Source organism: Simochromis diagramma, unplaced genomic scaffold (assembly GCF_900408965.1).
Source record: "Simochromis diagramma unplaced genomic scaffold, fSimDia1.1 OVJJ01000321.1, whole genome shotgun sequence".
NCBI lineage: Eukaryota > Metazoa > Chordata > Actinopteri > Cichliformes > Cichlidae > Simochromis > Simochromis diagramma.
In genome coordinates, this window is record NW_024386772.1 from 17,747,184 (window position 1) to 17,760,703 (window position 13,520).

At 37.5% G+C, this 13,520-nt stretch overlaps 3 gene segments (V, D, J or C); all 3 read right to left on the reverse strand.

Moving 5' to 3' along the window:
* Nucleotides 1–1,667: 1,667 nt before the first annotated feature.
* LOC120714195 lies at nt 1,668–2,302 on the reverse strand. The segment is given in 2 exon segments: nt 1,668–2,065; nt 2,140–2,302. Coding segments are annotated over 2 exon segments (378 nt in total).
* Nucleotides 2,303–3,900: 1,598 nt separating this feature from the next.
* LOC120714202 lies at nt 3,901–12,538 on the reverse strand. The segment is given in 2 exon segments: nt 3,901–4,242; nt 12,481–12,538. Coding segments are annotated over 2 exon segments (360 nt in total).
* Nucleotides 7,487–8,111, reverse strand: LOC120714210. The segment is given in 2 exon segments: nt 7,487–7,800; nt 7,879–8,111. Coding segments are annotated over 2 exon segments (354 nt in total).
* Nucleotides 12,539–13,520: the final 982 nt, after the last annotated feature.

The window sequence follows — 13,520 nt, forward strand, 5'->3', positions numbered from 1 at the left end:
TGGCTGAGTGAAGGACCCAAGATGCAGGCACTGACTGTGATGCGAATGAGCTTTATTTGTAAGGGGAGGATAAAAACAGAAACTAAGGAAAACCTAAACTGGGAAAACTAAGAAACAAGGAACCAACAAACCTGAAAAGCGAGGGGGCTTAGAGAAGGGTAATGCGGGGGATGACAAGCAGAAAGGAAAGCATGAAGGTAACACAGACGGACCAGTAACAAGCAGAAGAGAACGCAGGGCTTAAATACACACTGGAGCACACACTCCACACAAAACAGGCACTATCAAAGTAGAACAGCAAATACAACAAGCACGCACAGACACTAGCTTAACACTAAGACATCAGACATGGCAACAGGTAGGGAACACAGAGATATGGGACCAGGGCAGGCACAGAGACACAGAACAGAACAGAGCTCAAAAAATACAAAACAGGAACTAACCCCTAAGAAGAAGAAAATCTTACCAAGAATTAACCTGAAACACAAGATAATAATAATCAAAATCAAAACGACTGAGTCACAGACTCAGGACCATGACAAAGTTCTTCTCTGGATAACTCCTGCATGCCACCTGAGTCTTAAAATGAGTTAATACTAACGTGTGAATCCAGAAAATAAAACATTTAACAGCATGATGTAACTATCAGTGATGATGAAGCTGTGTGTTATATTGTTTAACCGTTTTAATTATTAATTGGTGAAGGTAAATAGAGAAAGTATTTTTTGTATTTCAATTACAGTCTCTCACTTTCTTATTTGACACAATAATAAACTCCAGTGTCCTCAGTCTTCAAACTATTCATATGTATCCATACTTTGCTGCTGGAATCATCTCTGGAGACGGTGAATCTACCCTGAACTGACTGGCAGTATTAAGTAGGATAAGCTGCTGCTGAAGGCGAATCCAGAGGCTGTACAGATCAATCTGTGGGACTCTCCAGGCCTTTTAATGATTTCATATTCTGTTTAACCATCACTTTCTGCTTAAAAACAATTTATATCAAAACTAGTAAGAGAAAATCTTCACCTGTCCAGTAGAAAGATAAAACCAGCAGACTCTTTAGTCCATAGTGTTAGTTTTTGGTTTTTGCTGCCCTTTGAGCTGAACAGAGCTATTGTTTAAATTAGACTCCTCCTCATATGAAACACATTACTGAAAAATAACTGACTTGGTCCTCACTTGGTGAAAAATATAAACTTTATGTATTACTGCAGTCAAATTGTGACTGGTCATAACAGGAAGGACATCATGAAGTCATATTGCCTTTAAAGTAAATAAAAGGTATTATTAGTCATAGTGTATAATGTATATTCTTTACCACAACAGGTTGTGGCAGATGGCTGGTGAGCTTGGGCCTGCCTGGACGTGTCTTCATATTAAAAGGAACTTTTAAAAAACTTCAGTCCTTTTCTGAGATCCTGTTTGATTCAGTGTCTGATGTGGTCATTCACTGGATATGAATTGAGAGAATGTAAAAGTTGATATGTGTGACTCTGCTGGAGGAGATTCTTGATCATAGATCTGTTAGGGGAAAAAACTATTCTTCACCTTTTCATCTTAAAAATTCTCAGTACTGAAAATAACTAATTGCAATAACGAAGTTGATAACTGAATTAATTTCTATGGATAACTGTCATGTTCTAGTAAAATCAGGTATGGATCCAAAATAGTCATTTTGCTTGTGCAGAGCTCATTAAAGTCACGTGGCTAATTGAGGTTTTTGCACAGCTGCTCTTCTATTTTCAGTCACTGAGGAGTCGAGCACAGAAGTAAACAGCAGAATCTTCAGCTGTCAGACTCTTGATCTCGAGGTACTGAGTGCTGCTCGGAACATCTTGAGTAAAGGTGAATCGGTTTTGAAAGGCACTGGCGTAGCTAGCAATAGTCGTATCTGTGTTTATCCACCCCATCCACTCCAAAGCTTTCCCAGGTTTCTGTCGTATCCAGTTAATGCCGTGGTTTGTCATTGTATAACCAGATGTGACACATGAAATCTTCACAGTCTCTCCAGGTCTTTTGTCCTCAGAGGGAGGCTGGTCCAGTCTGATATCACACCAAACATCTGTAATTAAGATTAAAGAAATGAAAATAATCATGTTATCACAAAAATGGTCTTTGTAGCTCTAAATTTCTTACCATGAATAGTCAGAACAAATAATAAACCCCAGATTATTATATTTTTCATTCCCTTCATTGTGAACACTGCTGCTTCTGATGCTCTTTCAGAGCTTTCTTTCTCTGTCAGATGACATGACTGTTACTGACGGTGTGTTTATAAAGAAGAAAGACTTTGCATAGAACTCCCTCTGCAGGTTTGAACTGGGATATGAAAAAAATATGGTTTAACATCTGCTGCTGGTACAATATTTTTTTAGAGAGAAAGAAATATAGATAGAATACTGTAGTGGACCAATGTAAACGGTGCACTTGGGGAGAGACTTTGCTGGAAACTTCTGAAAAAAAATCACCAGAGACCAAAGGATTCACAAAAAATACATAAATCATCATATATTTGTTAAGGGGAGGCCCCATGACTGAAAGGGGCCCTAGAAAATGGTAGAAGAGTCATTTAGTCTTTTTTTTTTTCAACCACTCATCATAAAAAAAACAAAAAACGTTTGCTTCACAAATTCCGTATCAATGTTTTGTAAGTGTTAGTTTTGTTTATGGTCAGCCTCTGTCTGTCACCCCCCACCCCTCAAGATATGGTTTGGCTCCAGGTTAAATTATAGTTAAATTTTTACTGCCATAGGTATACAGAGTTTCTTCTTGTGTTCATCCACCCAATCCACTCCAGAGCTCCCCCTGGGCTCTGTCGTATCCAGCCAACATTGTAACCTGTCAGTCTATAACAAGATAGGATACATGACATCTTCACTCTTTCTCCAGGTCTTTTCACCTGTGAGGGATTCTGCTCAGTGAGAAAAAAAAGCATGTGACCATGAATAAAAAGAATAGAATAATGAATAAAGCATTCCTGTGAAATTACACAATAAAGAATATAACGCATATAACCAAGAAAACTATAATTAAAATATTTGTATGAAAAAAAAAAATCCAAGATGTTCTGGAAGAAATTAAATAAGAATTGAAGGCAATGGTTTTATAAAGGACCACAACCTACTAAAGATTTCCGTCTACAGGAGCCTTTTGGTATGCAAAACTCACTTAAACAACTCATTCTCTATTCTTTATTTTTTTTTATAAAAGCATATGATGTAATGAACTCTTCCCATCGTAATTCAAAAGACTCTTCTCAAAAGAAGTAAAAATTTTCTCATTTCATTTCATGATAGTCACTGTGCTTTTGTCTTTCACAGAAGTAAACAGCAGAATCTTCTGCTGTCAGGCTCCTGATTTCAAGGTACTGTCTGCTGCTGGACTCTTCTTGAGTCATGATGAAACGACTTTGAAAAGAGCTGGAATAGTCAGCAGAGTTTGAGCCTGTGTCCATCGTACCAATCCACTCCAGAGCTCTGCCCGGCCTCTGTCGTATCCAGTGCAAATAATAGCTTGTCAGGTCATAACCAGATATGATGCATGACATCTTCACTCTCTCCCCGGGTCTTTTCACCTCAGAGGGAGACTACTCCAGTTTGATCTCACTCCAAACTCCTGCAAGAAGAAAAAAAATAGTTTTAAATATGTAATGCCATTTCTTGGAGAAACTCTTGAATATCACATTTTTATGGGCCTCATCTCCCTAAATTATTTACTGAACTGGGGACATTTGTTGCTAGTCAGACTTTTTTTAAAGTATCGAAGAGGTAATGTAACAAATATATGTGCAGACTGTCAGTAAAGGTCCGTCAGTTTTCATGTCATTTATTGATTTACATTGGGAGTAAAGTTGTTCTGTTTTATTGAAGGTGGGGAGGCAATAAAATAAAACCTGAAGGATTTTGTACAGCTGCTTAACCAACTTCTATCACTGTGACTCTCGGGCACAATAATAAACAGCAGAATCTTCAGTCTTCAGGCTGTTCATCTGCAGATACAGCTGCTCTCTGCTGTTGTCTCTGGAGATGGTAAAACGGCCTTGAACTGACTGAGAGTAGTATTTGCTACTACCACCTGCATCAGTTGCAATCCACTCCAGTCCTTTTCCAGGAGCCTGTCTGATCCAGGCCATCCTGTAGCTGCTGAATGAGATTCCAGATGTTGTACAGGTCAATCTGTGAGACTCTCCAGGTTGTTTAACTGCTGGTTCAGATTCTGTCAGAGTCTGACCATTAACACCTATAAAAACAATGAGAAAATGAATGACGCACACAACTTTAAAGCATGTAACAGATTATTTTAGACCATCAAAAAAAACAACTCTTAACCTGCCAAGCAGAGAGTTAAAAACAGCAGTCCTGTCCTGCAGTCCATCATGTTGAGATGAGTCTGATTTCTGTCATCATCCCTGCAGTCAGATATGAAGAAGCTCTCTGTGTTTTTGCATTGACTCCTCCTCTCAGACATTTGTGTCTAGTATCTAAAGAGTGAAGAATAATAAAGGCTTTTTTTTATAATCATGTTTATCTAAATTAATATTTTTGGCATTTCCCAAAATGTTTGCCTGACTTCGCAGAGAGAAACAAAATCCTGTGATTAGCAAATATTTGCTTTATATTCTTATCAAAGAGTATAGAAGAAGTGTATAGTCTTAATTTTAAATAATTTATTGAGAAGATGTGATATGCTTAGTAATAAATAGATTAGTTTGCTTGTTTTTTTTTATTGTTTTTTCACAATATGTAAAAACACAACTTCACACTTATTTAACTTCACCTAGATCATATATCAGACAGTTTATCAAAGCAGTCTATGCCTCTAAACAAACCATTTCCTGAAAGAAGTTATCTGTCATCCTTTTCTCTCCCTGGGATGTACCTGGGTTATACTTTCTCTCATTCTGTAACATTAGCTAAATACACACACACAACTAACAGACTGCATCAGAAGCCTAATTGTAATGCTAAATACAGAACCATAAATGATGCATAAATTATATGTTTTTGTCTCTTACATTTCTTTGTATTCATTAAAGATGTGATGAATATGCAATAGAATTTACTTTTGTTTGTTAAATAAAATTATAAATTCATGAAACGAAAACATGTGAATTGTAAAAAAAAAAAAAAAGAAGCATACTCATGGTCTCACCTGTCACTTGACATACTGGCTTTAGGCTTTAATCTGTGGAGTCTTACACTTAAAATTATTCAGTCTATTTATAGTTGGACACTCCAGTCTCATCACCACATCTTTAGACAGACGTCTGAAGGAGTGTTTAGAAGGATTCTAAACATAAACACTGGGCATAACTAAGATTTTGAAAGGGAGATGGCCAGTTGAATTATGTGTTTGTTTGATCATTTGTTGGTTTGTATTGCTCTGTTTTTGTTTGTTTGTGTGTGGTTTTTTAATGGATTAGCCTTTGTATACTTTGCAGAATTCTATATAAAAATGGGCTGAGTGCATAATATGAATCAATTATGTTTAAAATACATGTTGTGTTTTATTTGCTCTAAGAAACTCATCTACATTTACCAGTGAACTGATGGTGGTGCAGAGTTTAGATAACCAAAGGCGCTTTTCTTCTTGACTTCTTGACTTCAGCTTGACTTCACCCACCTGAAATTAAAGCTGGCAGGAAGATAATTTCTTCAACTGTCATGATGTGACCTTGACTGAAAACCTTTGAAAAATATTTGCTTGATATCTGTTTAAACCATAAATGATTTGGTTCCATCCTGGTCACTGTGGTTGTCGGGCACAATAATAAACAGCAGAATCTTCAGTCTTTAGTCTGTTCATCTGCAGATACACCTGCTGTTTGCTGTTGTCTCTGGAGATAGTAAACTGGCCTTGAACTGACTGAGAGTAGTGGATATAACCACTAGTCTCACTGATCCCAGCAACCCACTCCAGTCCTTTTCCAGGAGCCTGTCTGACCCAGTGCATCCAGTAGTCACTGAATGTGAATCCAGAACCTGTACAGGTCAGTCTGTGAGATTCTCCAGGTCTTTTAACTACTGGTTCAGATTGTGTCAGAGTCTGACCATCAACACCTGTTAAACAAGTAAAACAGTCACTTGCTGTAAACTGGTTAATTGTTTGAAGGCAAATATAAGTCAGTATCAGTGAAACTGCCCAAGTGATAAAAAGCAGCAGTCCTCTCGTTATGTCCATCATGTCAAACTGAATTATGACCCCACACTCTCATCTTCCCTGCAGTCACATAAGTAGGTTTAAGACAGCCAGGTTTTGATTTGACTCCTCCTCACAGAAAGGAAAGAGCTGATGTAGATGTGACAATTATCCTCTTACAGTTCACATTTAGATTTTTTAATACATTTGATTTATTCATTAATTTAGTTCAGTTCACTTTAGTCATTGTATTGTTCCTACTGAAAAACCTGGTTCACAGACAGGCACACAAATGTCATCCAAAAAGAGAAGAAGAAGAAGAAGAAGAAGAAAAATGACATAAAACCAACAAAAACAATAAAAAAAAAATAGATCAAAAATTTTATTCACGTACAAAATACAGAAAAATGCACAAAACATAAAAAAATCACAAAACACAGTCAGTAAAAATTACTAAAATATACAAAGTACAGGTATCACATAAACTGATTTAAGAACACGATCCAGCTGAATTTTTGGTGCTATTACACCTTACTTGTGAAAGCACATTGATGGCTTTTCTTGATCACTTGGTCACTTGGTCACTACACCCTTGGAGTATAAGGGTTCATTAGATGGTATGCATTGCTCAATGCACTGGAAAACCATTCATGTGTGATGGACTTTAGAGCACAGTGGTGTAGTCATATTGTTTGTGAACAGGTTTTCATGCTGTTTTACTATTTAACTGTTTTGAGATTCTTCAGAGAACCTGAGCAAATGTGATTGCTGTCACCACTGCCCCATACAGACACAAAAACAGCATGTACAGTTTCACAGATTTCCTGAAACAACCAACATACACCAATAGCTCTATACTCTGTTTCAATAGATACTGGTTAAATTTGACCTTGGACAGGCACAGTTTACAAACAAATTGCAGCACCTGTAAAAGAGAATACAATTTTAAAGTATTTTTCTTTTTGTGTATTTTGAGTCACTATAATAAAAATCATACAATTCCAGGCTAAAAGAATAACATTTAGGGTATTTTTTAACACTTTCATAATAACTAATGATGGATGTATTTAAGGTTATATTTTCTTGATTGTCATCTTTGAGGATTAAACAATGTGTAACTAAGTGATGATCTACGTCCTTTGCAGACTTTACTGGGAATAAGAATTAGAGGGACAAGTGCAATATTGTGAATGAAGCAACTGTAAAGTATTGCAACAAATTTTTAGTACAATGGCAATAAAGATGTTCTGATTTTGAAATAAACATAAGCACGTAGCTCTTCCTTGGGATCCACTAATACAATAAAAATGAATCATGGCAGGATTTTGTACAGCTGCTCAGCCCGCAGCTGTCACTGTGGTTCTCGAGCACAATAATAAACAGCAGAATCTTCAGTCTTCAGGCTGTTCATCTGCAAATACACCTGCTGTCTGGTGTTGTCTCTGGAGATGGTAAACTGGCCTCGAACTGACTGAGAGTAGTATGTGCTAGTAACTTGGATAGTTGCAACCCACTCCAGTCCTTTTCCAGGAGCCTGTCTGACCCAGTGCATCCAGTAGTCACTGAATGTGAATCCAGAACCTGTACAGGTCAAGCTGTGAGATTCTCCAGGTGTTTTAACTACTGGTTCAGATTGTGTCAGAGTCTGACCATCAACACCTGTCAGAACAAGTTACATGCAGACAATTGATTAGTTGTTGGAGACAAGTTTGACTTAACATTAGTGAAATGACTCACCTGCCCATAAAATCATCAAAAGTAGGAGCCCTATTCTTAGATCCATCACTCTAAACTGTGTGACCACTGCTGTTTGAAATCTGTCAACTTCTGCAGGACAAGCAGGTTTAAGACATCCAAGTTTTGCATTGACTCCTCCTCACAGACATTTTTGTTTATTTGTTTTTGTTTTTTTGAGCATCTTGTATTACAAACACAAAAGTTAAATTAGCTCACATGAACAGGCTGCATAAAATAGTTTACCTCTTATAGTGTATTTTACGATATACTTACTCATTCTAATGATTTAAGCATAGTGTAATAATATTGTCTATGTCAGAATATTCTTTAATATCACTATACTGAGATGCTATTATATTATGGTTTATCTCAGCGAAATAAATTAAAAATGGAAATATTAATAAAAGAAAGAATATAAAAATCTTACTAAAAACCATAGTCACAGTAAGGAAATCCCACTTTTTTAAGGATGAAAGTGTTGTGAAAGCTTTCATAGTAAGGCAGTTTTAGTGAGGGTGTGTATAGTCCCTTATAGTCTTGGAAGTCAAAGTTTGAGAGAGGCATCTGACGAAGGCAACAGCTCTGTGAAGGAAGCTGTTTTCCTTAATCTATAAATGCTGGCTTATTTCATCCAGAATCATCTGCCAGACAGCTGTGCTTTGGACAGAGAGAGATCAGGATGCATAGGGTCCTTATCAGGTGGCTGGCATTTAAGTTTGAGAGCTAGATGCCTATCATCCACTGTGGTGCCTTCACCAGGTTCTTCATCAGAAGTGGTAGCCTGTCACAAGGTCCAAAGGAGGTTAAGTGTAATTTTCCTTTATCATATTCACTCTACTCAAAGGGAGGACATCATGAAGTTTTATTGGGGTTTGGACAGAAACTGTTCTGAGCTTGTACAGCAACTCATACAGCTCATTCAACAGCCATCACTGTGAATTTTCAGTCCAGTCCTGAACTGACAAAGTATATTATGTGATGGAAATTTAGTCATAATACTCTACGGTCCTTTTTCAAAATCCTGTCCAATTCATTGTACTTCTAGACTCCCAAATGAAATTCAATTCCAGACCTAATAAGTTTTCTTTAATAAATGTGAGTAATGGGTGTTTTCACATCATTTTACTGTAAAATTATATATTGAGGCATCAAAGTTCCTGTGTACGGGCAGGAAAAATGTATGGAGAGAAAGTGTTAGAAATCCATATAAGATGATCCATAAGAATAAACTGGGATTTACAAATGTGTACTCACTGTACAAATGTGTTTTCTAAATACAAATACAAATCAATTTGACCACAGGTTAAACTATTGAACAATTTGTTTATATCCAAACCTGAATAAATAGTCACCATTGTTGCACAATTTCAAATTTAACATTAGAAATTTGATAATTTCAAAAAGCTTTCTGAGCTTACTACTTACAAAAAATATTTATGGCATTGTGTTCCTGCTATTAATCTGATCATCTGTAGAAAAGTCATAAAGAGTTTTCTTAACATAATTGAATAAATAAATCTTAGCATTGTCAGTCCCCTTTCCACTCTGTGCCTTGTGTGACTGGGATTCACTTCATAAATATGAATCTGTTCTCAAGAAATAATATTTTCAAGTTACATTTTATACTGAAAAAGCAGAATGGAATTCACTTAAAAAAAACATAAATGTGCACAAATCTGTACCCAAGCTTGGCATACAAACATTTCACACACATATGTGTAATTCTTAAATGTGTGGATGGGTTAAGTTAATTGGAAATTCTAAATTAGCCTTATGACTGATAGCGACTTCTTCAGGTTGTATCCCACCTTGTGACAGCAGGTAAAGTCAGCCTGGGACCCTCAGTTCAATAAGCAGTTAAGACTAATAGATGCTCCATGTTATCTAAGTGAGGTAGGAAAAATGCCAGCATTGAGTGTGACCAGAAAGTGCAGCAGTGTGTAGCGTACTTCTGAGCTGACTTGCACATAGATTAAAGAGATATATCCCTACAACCTGCTGTGCTGCTTTCACCAGATCTTTCATGTGCGGTTGTAGTCAGTTTGGCACACATTGACTCAATAGTTCCCAATGATCTCAATGGTGTTTGTTTGTTTGCTTTCCTGACTTTGTTAATATTTTGTTTGCATGTAGCAATGTGAAAGCTTTTTACTAGTAATAGAGATACAGCGAATGTAGCTTTTCTTGAAGCTGAGGACTCACAAATGGCCTGCGACCTGAGGTTTATAAATTTCATTGTTTTGAACTTGCTGTGATTGTTCAAATAGTAAGATCATTTTGGTGTTCAGCATTATAAGATATGAAAACACACACATAATAAAAATATGTATATTTTTCACATACATATTATTTTTATAATATACTTTTTTTTTTTTTTGAAAACTCAGACCTTGAATATTTAGAATGAAACTTGGATATACCAGTCGAAGATTTGTATACACGTTCTCATTTATTGCTTTTTCTTTATTATCATGATTATTTACATTGTAGATTTTCACTGAAGGCATCAAAACTGTGAATGAACACATATGGAATTATGTAGTGAACAGAAAAGTGTGAAACAACTGGAAATATTATGGCAAGAACCAATCAGCCAAGTAAAGAAAAACAACAGTCCATCATTACTTTAAGAACTGAAGGTCAGTCAGTCCAGAAAATTGCTAGAACTTTGAATGTGTCCCCAAGTGCAGTCGCAAAAACCATCAAGCACTATGCAGCACCTCAGATTAGAGCCCAGATAAATGCCACACAGAGTTCCAGTAGCAGACACATCTCTACATCAAGTCTTCAGACTAGACTGAACACATCAGGCCTTTATGGTTACGTTGCTAAGAAACCACCTCTAAGGAAAAGCAACAAGCAGAAGAGATTTGGTTGGGCCAAGAAACACAAGGAATGGAAATTAGACCAGTGGAAATCTGTGCTTTAGTTTGATGAGTCCAAATTTGAGACCTTTGGTTCCAGAATAATGAATTTTCTCATCTCTCTATGATAAAATTATATATGGGGATATGCAGAAAAACAATAGAAAAGACACAAGGTCGCATGGTTACTTAAAGGCTGCTCCTCTGTTGTCTGTTATTGTTTGATCAAGCACAGGAATAAACAGCAGAATCTTCTGCTGTCAGACACTTGATCTCAAGGTACTGTCTGCTGCTGGAGTCTTCTTCAGTCATGACGAAAAGGACATTGAAAAGAATTTCCATAGCTAACAGAATTTAAGACTGTGTTCATCCACCCAGCCGAAAGCTCTTGCTGGTCTCTGTCGTATCCAGTGAATATTGTAGTCTGTCGGGCTATAACCAAATACAACACATGACATCTTCACTCTCTCTCCTGGTCATTTCAGAACAGAGGGAGACTGTCCCAGTTTGATCTCACTCCAAACTCCTCTAAAAAGGACCTAATAATATGTGCCATAATTTACAGCTGCTTAAAGTCGTTTGCGTGGTTCAAAATAGCGTTTACAAGATGCTATTTGACAAATATTGGTGATGATGTGTTTAGAAAGGAGCAAAAGTTTGCATAGACCTCCCTCTACAGGAGCAATTTGGTATTTAAAATACACAGTCTCTTAGTAATTTAGGATATGCTACGATAGAAAATTTGTGCTCTCATATCTAAATATATAAACGCCAAGAGGACCTCATTCTAACTGAGCAGATTATTTAGGGATGGTGCGTGCATACTGCAGACTGGGAGCGATGCAGCTCTACATTTCTTGAAGTCAAGCAAGAAGAATAACAGCACTGTGTGCCACAAGAATCAGCAGTATATTGTTGATTGCACATTTCTCATGCACTCTTCAGTGAAGATAATTATACCCTAAACTGTTTGTAAGAATAGTGTTTGGAATTTTCAAAATATGTTTTAATGTATTTTAGTGCTGTCAGCATTAATCTCGTTAAAATAACGTTAACGCCAGAACCGCATTAATGCAGCAAATCTCCGTTAGCAAGTTAGCGCAGATCGCCCCGTGCGTGGGACTCATTGGCCTCATTGGTTAGAGAGGTTAGCTCGTTAACGTATTAGCACCGTGCAGCCCAAAACAATGGCATTAACATCATTTTAACGGGATTAACGCGGACAGCACTACTTTATTTGCAGTGAAGGAAAAATTATAACTGAATGGACCATTATATATGAGTGGATGTAATAAGTTGTGTAGGATTTTGTACAGCTGCTCAGCCACTTCTGTTACTGTGGGTTTCGAGCACAATAATAAACAGCAGAATCTTCAGTCTTCAGGCTGTTCATCTGCAGATACAGCTGCTGTTTGCTGTTGTCTCTGGAGACAGTAAACCTGCCTTGTACTGACTGTGAATAGTAATTAGTGCTACTGCTAGTATCAGCAGCAATCCACTCCAGGCCTTTTCCAGGAGCTTGTCTGATCCAGTGAATCCAGTGGCTGCTGAGTGTGAATCCAGAGGTTGTACAGGTCAATCTGTGAGACTGACCAGGTTGTTTAACTGCTGGTTCAGATTCTGTCAGAGTCTGACCATTAACACCTGCCCCAGTAAAGAGAAAATTAATGACAAATGCACAACTTAAAAAGGATGGCCCAAAATATAATTTTAGATTATCATCAACAAAGCTTTTCACCTGCCAAGCAGAGAGTTAAAAACAGCAGTCCTGTCTTACAGTCCATCATGTCAGGCTGTGAGTCCACTGTTCTCTGTCATCATCTCTGCAGTCAGACATAAAGAGATAGAAGCAGTACTTTTGCATTGACTCCACCTCCAGCTTTTTTCTAATCTCACTGACAACGTGATCTAGGTCAGGATAGGTGGGTCCAAAAATCGATAAGGTTGAGCGGTGTGCTAAGAATCGCAACAACTTTACACTACTCTCCTTGACAGTCTGGTTGTGCCCACTGTGTAAAAGCTACTAATTACAGTAGATGGACAACAAAATAATTTCTTACTTTCTTACAATGTGTTTGTTTTATGCGAGTCATATAAATGAGAACAGCTGCTTATCAGTCAGGAAAGAACATTTACTGGCAGATTTACTAACAGCCTGTGGCAGCACAAAGCCTTCTTTAACACTATCTAAAAAACTAAAAAATCTTCTGAGTTATAATAAAGAGATGTGTTGCCAATTTCATGACTAAAAGTTTTGCCCAGTTTTTTGCAGATGGCCTTGTGTTGTACATTCTACACACACACTCACACGCACACACACAAAGGTAGCAGAGTTTCTTGCTGTGCTCATCCACCCAATCCATACGACACAGACCGGGGGGAGCTCTGGAGTGGATTGGGTGGATGAGCACAGGAAGAAACTCTGCTACCTTTGTGTGTGTGCGTGTGAGTGTGTAGAACGTACAACACAAGGCCATCTGCAAAAAACCTGGGCAAAACTTTTGAATCCAGCCAACATTGTAACCTGTCAGTCTATAACCTGATAGATGACATCTTCACTCTCTCTCCAGGTCTTTTCACCTCAGAGGGATTCTGCTCCAGTTTGATCTCACTCCAAACTCCACTGAGAAAAAAAAATCATGTCATCATGAATGATCATGAATGATCACATGCATCAGTGCACACTGTCAGTAGAGATTCATCTATATGTGGAGGTGGGGAGCCAAACTGTAATCGCAGAGTTAAGAGAAATGCCAGCTTTTCTCCAGAATCAGCAGT